This window comes from Sinocyclocheilus anshuiensis, unplaced genomic scaffold (assembly GCF_001515605.1).
Source record: "Sinocyclocheilus anshuiensis isolate Anshui unplaced genomic scaffold, SAMN03320099.WGS_v1.1 scaffold1506, whole genome shotgun sequence".
Taxonomy (NCBI): Eukaryota; Metazoa; Chordata; class Actinopteri; order Cypriniformes; family Cyprinidae; genus Sinocyclocheilus; species Sinocyclocheilus anshuiensis.
Window position 1 is genome coordinate 83,236 of NW_015548265.1, and position 10,122 is coordinate 93,357.

The window sequence follows — 10,122 nt, forward strand, 5'->3', positions numbered from 1 at the left end:
AAATCCTCCGACATTCTTCTTTACAAATCCTCGTTTTGTACTTCTAATTCTTGACTGTTGTTTTGTTTTGATCTCTCCCCTGCGCTTCCGCGTTTGTCACTTCTGAGCGGCGCATGCACAAAGCCGACGTCCTACGTCATCCGCCTGGAACTGCTTCCGTGTACAACTGTTGGCGCAAGCTACATTAAAGTGATTATTACGTTTTGAATATGGATATTTTTCTTACAAAAACACATCGATTCGCTACAGGAGGCCTTTGTTCACCCCCCGGAGCCGTGTGAGACACTTTTTTTAATGGATGGGCGCTTTTTATTTCACTTATTTTGGACTGATGCATGCAACACCCGCTGAGTGCCATTAAACAGCTTGAAAGATCAAAGACCATTTTTAATATAACTCCGACTGGATTCGTCTGAAAGAAGAAAGTCATATACACCTAGGATGACTTGAGGGTGAGTAATTTATGGGCTAATTTTCATTTTTGGGTGAACTAAACCTTTAAGGCTTATAAGATAGAAACATGTTTCACAATTCATAACTCCTTTTTTCTATGTGTTTATATTTGTTTGCCTTTTTTTTGTTTTGTTTTTTGCTTTTGTTGTTGCTTTATCCATCTTATTTTGCAATGCAGAAGTGTATTTTCTGTGTGACTGCTATAGCTGCTATAGGTAAATAACTAGAAAAATAATGCAGTTAATGCCAAAACTGTTTACGCTACAAAACGGTGTTTAAGATAAAATATCAAAATTATATGATAATAAATACCAGTTTGCCAGAAGCCTCGCACATTCATGTTACAAATGGCAGCATCCACTCTTATATTAAAAATAAAGTGGATATTTTCTGCTTTATTTTTGTTTCCCTATCGCTGTCCTAACCAGACATGACGTGACACACAGGCGATAAAAGGTGTCTTTTATGTTAATCTGAGTTTTTGTCCTAACCAGCCGATTTGCAACAAGTGACAGGATTCTGTTTTTGAAATGACTGTGTATATCATTGTGCACATGAGTTTAATTGCACCTTTGTGCTAGACATGAATGACCCTCAAATCATGAGGCATGTGGAGGAGAGGTGTGAGATTACTTTTTTAAGTTGTTAGTATTAAAGAGACTCTGGTTGCCACCCAGAACACTCAAGCTCTGGTTTTTACACAGACAAACACTATTCGTATTTTCTTCCAAAAACATAAAAATGCGTTTATCATTATTTTGTTGGCAGGGTGTGGTTATGAACAAGAGCGATGGAACCCTGACCATCATGACAGAGAAACATGATAACCTCACGGCCTCTGCTACTGACAATTTATCAGATGATGAGCTGAATGTCATGGATGAAGTGGAGCTCACTATTTTGACTGTGAGTAAAATTATTAGTACAACACATTGTATCTTTCTTTGTATTCAAACTTTTGATTGTATTCAAAGCATCCTAATATACAAATGCTGTGTATTGAAGGTGAACGACACAAAGAAGGCCGTCAGACTCAAAAAGCTGCCCGAGGGCTCCGTGACCTTTAATCAAAAAGCAAAAGGCAATGAAAATATTTCAGACGCAAAGGACAGTACATCTGGCACTACCCCTGGCAAAGACAAGGTACTTTAGGCTATTAAAAGGCATTGTTTATTCTCAGCTGTCCTGTTGGAGATAACTTTAGGAAATTGTTGCGCTCGTGGAAATTTTCACTTTCTTCTAAAAGTGCATTTACATCTTTATCTGCAGTGGAAGCCCGTGACCATGGAGGCTGGTTCTCAAGATTCAGTCTCCTTAGACGTAAGCAGTGAGAAATACGAGGGGACGATTACCAAAATCGCCCCAAAGAAAAGCCCAAGCCAGGAAAAAGTGGTAGGCTTTCACCCTCCTGCAACCTGAACACAAACAGCATCTCATTAAAACCTGAAAAAAATCTTGATAAACGATTACAGTGCATTTATAACATTTGAATCTTATATAGAGTAATGTAAGACTGTAATGTTGTTTTATGACACTTTGAAAATTATGAAATTTATGAAAATTACCCCATTATTTACTCACCCTCTTTCTTCTTTCAGACGAACCAAATTGGAGTTATTAAAAAAAGTCCTTGCTCTTCCAAGCTTTATAATGGCAGTGGGTAGTGGTTGAGATTTTGAAGCAAAATAAAGTGCGTCCATCCATCATAAAAAAGTAATTCACACGGCTCCGAATAAAGGCCTTCTGAAGTGAATCGATGCGTTTTTTTAATAAGAAAAATATCCTTATTTAAAACTTTATAAACGCAATCTCTAGCTTCGACTAACTGTTGGTTGGTTCTCGCGAGACTAGCATATTCTCACCAGAGCTTACGCTACACCTACGTCCTACGTCAGAGGTCCCCAACCACCAGGTTGCAACCCAGTACCGGGCTGTGAAAGTGAAAGTGAAACTACCGGGTTGCAAGAACGTTCTGGGAAAAATGTGTAGCCTATGGCACTCTGTTATATATTGCGTTTTGTTGATTATTCTAATTATTCTGTATTTCCGTTTGTTGCATGCAATTTCTATGGAGTAGCAATTTGACAATTTCATGTAAATTAAATGTTCAATTAGTAAATGAATGATTGTTCTGATCTGTCATATATTAGGGGTTAAACGGAGTGCAGTTGATCTGTGATACGTACGGACCAGGCCCCACAGTTTGGCACACATGTGATTCGCAGATTAATTTTGCCAATTTACAAGTTCAAGTGATTTTAAACCACAAGAAGAAGAAGCGAGATTTCGATTCGTTAAGAGAACTCGATTCATTACGTGCTGTTTTCGGTGTTCACAGCACACATCCGAAAAGTGTTTCAGACAGTGCGAGAATATTTGATTCCTTTTTCACGTCTCTTTGCGTTTGAGATGCATACATAAAATTGTCAAAAAACCCTTCTCAGCGTTCTCATTCTTTGTGCTTTAAATATTTTTTTCTTGCTTATGTGAGAAATCATCTGATCTGTGACTCAAAAACCACAATATGATCCGTTGAACCACTAATATATATTTAAATATTCCCCCATTCACTGCCATTATAAAGCTTGGAAAAGCCAGGACATTTTTTTAATATAACTCCAATTGTGTTCGTCAGAAAGAAGAAAGTCATATATATCTAGGATGTCTTGAGGGTGTGTAAATCGTGGTAATTTTCTTATTTTTGGGTAAACTATACCTTTAATAGGTGATCGTTTCACATTTGTGACGTGTGAGGTAGACTAAATGTAGCCCCACATTCACTTATGGATCTTATCTACCTCTGTTGTTTGAGAACATCTGATTGGAGATGAGAACTTCTGCTCTACGTCTACACATCTGTAGAGTTTTTGACTTCTGAAGTGCTGGAACTGTTGGCTTCCAGAAATGCATCTATTAGTTTTGAGGGTTTTTTGGAAAGTCCCCTTGAGCTCAGCTTGTTGCATTGAAAGGGTGCATGGATGGTTTCGTAATTATTTATAAAACCAAAGTGGAAGGTTTTAATGTAATTTCCTTCTTTGATCAGAGCACTATTTTTCAAAGTGGTCATGTTTCGGTTATTTATTTATTTTTTCCTTTTGAGCAGATGGACAATCAAGAGCCCACGTTCGGTCTTCTGGTCACCACAGCAGAGGGCACAGAGAAGCAGTTGTCTTTTAGGTCAGGTAATGTGATCACGAAAGCCACCATGATGGTTGGTGACAAGGTCCAGTTCAACATTTTCACCAACAGTGTGACCAAGGAGGAGTGTGCCGTCAACGTAGAGATCCTGCCAGAAACTTTCCAGACAGACTCTGAAGAGCAACGTAAGATAGTAAGTGTTTTGCAGTTGTGACCATCCATGGTGATTTGGCGACTTCATACAGGATGTTAAGTGTGCATTTAGGTAGTTGTTTTGAAGTAGTAGTTGATTAACAGCTGCACCATATCTTAAATTGGCATGATACAGCTTACAAAGGTGAAAATAGCCCAAGGTTTGCATAGTTGCACCGTTGGTCAGTGTGGTTCCGTATGAAATGCATGCCATGACCTCACAGACCATTGTGCAGTAGCTCTTCAGCATTGATGTTCTTCCTCAAGTAGATTGCATAATAGGGCATTAGTTATATGGAGAGAAGTGGCATTAATTGATATCAAATAAACATGATTGTAGGGGATGCACTGAAATGAAGATCATGATAATATGACTGATTGCACTGCATCCACCTGGATGATACGATGGCAGCCATAGTGTGCTAGAACACTTAGGGCCTGTTTACACCTGGTCATTTCATGCGTTTTCACTGATCGGATATCCATCTGATTTGTTAAAACTAGGGATGAACGATATATCGGCCACCATATCGGTATCGGCCGATAAATGCTCATTATTTCTGTTATCGGTATCGGCCCGATAAGAAAATTTTGCCGACACTATATTTATTAATTATATATAATTTAATGGAGTTCACGTCAATGAAATCAAAAGATAAGAGCTGCATTTTATTAATTATCAGCTCATTTCAAAATCAAAGACTGCAATAGGAGAGCGTGCGGCATCAGCACTGGAAAGATAAGTTTGTCTTACTACTTTTAATGAAGATGATTGTGTGTTGACCGTCTGCGTCTTACTTTCAGTTTCATTCGCGGCAGTTTGCGCGTCGATTTGCCGAAGAGATGCTCAAGCTACTCGTCCGCGGCAATTAAGTAACTACAATGTCATATAGCCTATAACACGCTCTCACACGTTTAGTATTTTAACATTTTGGGAGGAGCAAAATTTACATATGTGGTTTCAACAACCAGATGCATTTACACATGTCCAGTTTAGTCTGGAATGCGGCCCAGACCACCTCCTGAAGTGGTTTGAGCGATTGGGTTTATATCCGTCTCGAGTGCGTTTCGGAGGGCATTTACACCTGGTCTTTTCACGATCGGATAGCTAGTGACCAGGTGTAAACAGGCCCATGTTACACAACATGCGTTCTCTTTCTCAACTACTTAACGTTCCAAAACTGACTGCGTTTAACTGGATACTCACCAAGACGGACATTTTGACATAATTTTGTGTTAGGGTTGTGACGGTGAGGAAAAATTAACAACAATCTTTGTTAATCGAAGTGTGACAACGATCAGACAAAATGCATGAAGTGACCAGGTGTAAACAGCCCCATAGAGTGTGTAGCTAATGAGGACGATTAGGACGTCTTTGATGATGGAGGTCCATGCAGATTTGGCCAGGGTTACACCCCTATCCACTTCAAGAAACACCCAGGGATTTTAATGATCACAGAGTGATCTGTGCTTGCTTTAACATCTCATGCATGATACTAGTGTGGTTAAAATGTCCGGTACTTTGGTACCAAGTTAGTACTGAACCTTTAAAAATTGAACAATACCAGCTTTCTACAGTACTAGTAGTTCTGAGTCATTTGATACACACTGAAAGGTGTTGATTTGAAATGCACCAGTGCAGAGTATGCACATGTTTGTGTATACTCTGTGAAGGACATCAAGTGTATCCCTTCATACTATTCTGTGGGCCAGGAACTTGGAAATATCAGCTGAATTTACAGTCATGTTTGATTGATTTTTCCCATAGACTTCAGTGTGATTGAAGCACACTTGTTGTCCATTTTAAATTTCACACATCAGAGCGGGTAGACGTCAGGATGTCTTAATATGCCATCATCAGCCACCATTTATACTATGTCCAAAGTAACATTTCTTGTGTATTTTTCTCCAGAGTTTCTGATAATAGATTTTCATCATTTTTCATATTTTTTGGCAAAGATTTTGGCCTGTTCTCTTTTTCCAAAAATGACAGGTTAATTGCATTTTCTGTGGTCGAAGTTTTGGTGCATCCTTGCATTTTAGCATTTGTAGAAGAATCAGAACCCAGTGAGGTGCTGTGTTTTGCCACAGCTAATCTTTAAGACAGATGCCCAATCCTGTTCCTGGAGATCTGCCTGCCTGCAGAGTTCAGATCCAACCCTGATCAAACACACCTGTCTGTAATTATCAAGTTCTCCTGAAGATCTTAATTAGTTGGTTCAGTTTGATAAGGTTTGGAGCAGAGCTTTGCAGAGAGGTAGATCCCCAGGAACAAGATTTGGCAGAAATATGTTCTTTAAGGTAATTAATAACTTCAAACACAATTTTATGTTTGCTCATGACGTGCTTCCGTCTATTAGGGGCTTGTTGTCAAGCTGGATGATAATTTTGGGTTCATCAAGACACAACAGGACCCGCAGCTATTTTTTGACATAAGTGAGGTTATGGAGGACACCAAACTCACGTTGTCTGAGAAGGTTGAATTTACCTTAGTACTGGTAAGTTTTCAGCCGCTGAAACATCATCGTTTCAGTGTTACTACTGTAACAAATTTTGTCCATGAACATTTTGTAACTGCTAGATTTCTCCTACCCTGTATTTTGCTATTGTAGTTTCTGGCTTTTGCTGGAAAAGTAGAGGATACATTTTGGTTGCTGGTATGTCAATCCAGCTCTTTGTTGATGTAATTCTTATACTATTTGAAGAGTCAAGCAGCTGAAGGGGGAAAACAAGCTGTTAGAATAAGAAGGCTGAATGAAAGCGTCTTCACATCTGCACCAAAATTAGAGGCCTTTGGAGTAAAAGAGAAGGTGCAGTACATTACTTTTATTTTGTTGTAAGATTTATATACTAGGGCTTGCACAGATACTTGTTTTTACTAGTTGTCCAAAAATTAGTCGGTGGGTAGACGTCAGGATGGCGTCTTGAATAGTGACCTATTGAATCACAACACACTGCAGAATCAGTGGTCAAACATGTGCCACTTGCTTAGTTTCTTTAGGGTTGTCTGTAAAGTGATTTTATTAACACTTAGGATTATTTTTTTTTAACCTTTGCTATGAGGAAGGTAATGAGTGAAATGCAACAACACTGGGACACAGTTGGGCTTATTCTTTGTATGGATTAAGTCTAATTGAAATCATGAGATCCACTACTAGTTGGCTAAGATCCAATGCCTGCATGGCTGAATAATGACTAGTAATACCTAGAACTAATCAACAAGTCAGTGCAACCCCTAGTTTATATAATAAATTATCAAATTAGTCATTTTCCATGGGTTGGTTGATCCCTAAATGTGGATTCTGCCATATTTGCTTGGCTGCCTGCAGAAGAAAATGACTATCAAATTGCTGAAGCATCCGAAAGACCAATTCAAGGAGGAGGTCAAAACAGAGGACAAAGGCAGTGAATCAATGGATGTAGAGTAAGTAAATCATGAGTAAGTAGGTCAGTCCATTAGTTAAATGTGCAGATGTTCTTCAAAACTTAATTGGAGCATCATTACATTGACAGTAAGTCTGAGAGTAAAACACAGTTTTTGTCATAGGTAGAAGTGAGATGTTTTGTCACAATGCAAAAATATGCTTTAAAACTGTACAGCAGTTATTTTTATCTGCCTTTGAGAGTACTTGAAGCAAAAGTGAAAAATGGAAGTAAAACTTAAAGGTGCGGTATGTAATATTGATAGTTAGCGGTTGAAATGGGTATTGCAGTCTAAATTCAAAACTCAATGCTCACGTGGGTTGCCAGGTGCAACAAGGAACAAGCCTTACACTGAAAGATAATGGGTTGATTTATTTGCGTTTTAATATTCCTCTGGTCATAGAGCTTTTTAGTTGGATTCTGAGGCTTTTTAGGTCAGGTAGAATCTGCAATCTCTCACCTAGTTCATTTGCTAGCTTCCATGGCTAGCTTAGGCTGTGTTTTCTGCCAAATGGCAACCCAGGGTGTCAATACAACTGGGTAAATTGGCAGTGGGCGGAATCACACGGATCAAAACAAAAACAGACATTCTGACACGGAACCACAGTTCTAAGTAGAATAATTGGCTGTTGTGTTGTTTTTCAGATAAACAAGTATGTGAACTTAGCATGTTTCCTAAATATCTGCAAACAAATTATGGTATTTTTATGCTTTAGCACAGTCAAATAATTGCATACAGCATCTTATTATCGTAATTTAGTTTCGCAAATACAAAATATAGTATGGCTGACATAAAAGAATAGTTAAGTTATTAGTTTAAAAAGCATTTCTAAAATATATCTGATTTTGTCAAGCTTCTGCAATGTGATAATATAGAAACATCATGTAAATATCAATATATAATGATCATAGTTATAATGTAATACATATATAATATAGTGTTACTTCAATAATACATCTTATTGAATCTTCACCATGAAGAATGTTGAGTACAAACATTCGATTAAAAGGCTTGTCACACTTGATATGAATAGTTGTTTTTATGTTGTAATTAAAATTTATTGTACTAATTATCCATAAACAATGTATATTTGTTTTCTTTCAGTATAGATTTTTTTTTTTTAATGAAGTATTATGTTTTCCTTACATGTACAATTTCTTGATCTTTAGCAAGCCAAACAAGGGAAAAGACAGAGTACAGAGCATAAGCAGGGAAAATAGTCAACGTAGGTATAGTCGAAGCAGAAGCCGGAGCCAAGACAGAAGCATGAGTTACTACAGAAGTTCCAGTCCTGAGAGGAGGGACGGCCAATACAGATACAAACGCAGCCGCAGTCGGAGCAAAGAGCGTGGAGAGAGATACCGCCGGAGTCGCAGCAGAAGCAGAGAAAGGAGCAGCCAAAGTGCCAGGAAGAGAAGCTGCAGCCCTGCCGACACAAAGAGAGTTAAAAGCCCTGACAATGTAGAAGAACTATTGAGAAAAAGGAGAGAGCTAATGGAACTCAATGAGTTGATTGCACGTAAGAAAGCTATTGTCGCTATGGAGCAAAATGCAAAAAAAAATGAACCTGAGGATGGAAAAAGTGGAGTTACAACATTTGATTATCAGCATGTGCATCATGAGAACATTTGGATGCATGACTTAAAACCAGTGAAGTCCATCTTGAAGAAACAGTCTGAACCTCACACTGATTCTCAATCTCAGGTTTGTTTCTACTTGGACTCCTAGGTTTTGATTTATATTTTATTTCCTTCTGCATATCTCACGGTCTCTTTTATCTTCTCTAAGGCATCTACAAGCAAGGAAACTGCTGCTTTTTTTGTAAAGAGTCCGAGTCAAAAGATGCAAATAGGATACCCCCAACAGACTTGTGCTTTTGGCTCAAATACACCTGGCTACTCAACGTTTGAAAGTACTGCTGAGAGGACTTTGACCACTGCATCTTTAACTCAGATTCAGGATCCAGAATTTGTGAGAAAAAAGAAGCAATTAGAAGATCTCAGTGAGTCCATAGCACGCAAAAGAACGATAACTGCCATTGAACAGAAGGTCAAAGTTGTTCGGGAAATGCCTGAAATGGAAGCGGAATACGAGTTTGACTCTCACACAGAGAACCAATTTGTAATGTCTAAAGGGAACTTATGGAGCTGCGAAATAAAACCTGCTATTCAACTGAAAAAGTCAATTTTGAAGAAACGCTCAGGGATTCTGTCTCAGGTTTGTTCATTGTAAAAGGTATTGTATGGATTAGCTCTCCTTGGTGGAAAAAACAGCTTAAGGTGGTAAAACAGTTTTTTTTTTAAACATGTTAGCTGAGTAGTTGCTGGTAGTTGGCTAGATTCTGAACCCCACCAGCTATGGTGGTCTTCTAGGTCTGATTTTGACCAAGGTTGACCCATCCACCTACAGTCCATCGGATTGATCATAAAATGGCTAGTTTGGACCATCTAGAAAACGTATCGAACCAGCTACCACCTGAAGCTAGTTTTAGCTGGATGTCCCAGTTAGGCATGGGCCGGTATGATATTTTGATGGTATGATAACCTTAAGCAAAAATATCACAGTTTCACGGTATCACGGTATTGTCGTTACAGCTCTAAAATGTTTTATTTTGAAATGACTGGGTAAAAAAAAAAAAAAAACTTTTTTCCGCTGAACACAATATATTTTGATTTTGAGCAACACAGAATATTAGGAACAGTAGTATTTGTTTATTTTTTCTTTGATTTGTTTCCTAAAAAGAAGAAAAATACTGACATCTTTATTTAACCTAAATCTGTAATTACAGTTATTTCATTTTAGTTCTATAATTCATATACATATCATTTATATAATTTCATATCATTGTTATATAATTTCATATACATAATTTGATTTAATAATAACCCAATTTGAAGCAAAAACAGAATGTTCTG

General features: G+C 38.0%; 1 protein-coding gene across 1 annotated transcript in view; it reads left to right on the forward strand.

The window, feature by feature from the left end:
• The window catches only part of LOC107655626 (uncharacterized), a 35,721-nt gene that overhangs the window by 19,097 nt on the left and 6,502 nt on the right, over window positions 1-10,122 (forward strand). Inside the window, exons 8-16 of the mRNA XM_016443192.1 lie at window positions 1,222-1,359; window positions 1,459-1,596; window positions 1,723-1,845; window positions 3,557-3,784; window positions 6,144-6,281; window positions 6,489-6,593; window positions 7,113-7,207; window positions 8,377-8,911; window positions 8,996-9,424. Coding sequence (XP_016298678.1) covers window positions 1,222-1,359; window positions 1,459-1,596; window positions 1,723-1,845; window positions 3,557-3,784; window positions 6,144-6,281; window positions 6,489-6,593; window positions 7,113-7,207; window positions 8,377-8,911; window positions 8,996-9,424 — 1,929 coding nt within the window. The remainder of the gene's footprint in view (window positions 1-1,221; window positions 1,360-1,458; window positions 1,597-1,722; window positions 1,846-3,556; window positions 3,785-6,143; window positions 6,282-6,488; window positions 6,594-7,112; window positions 7,208-8,376; window positions 8,912-8,995; window positions 9,425-10,122) is intronic.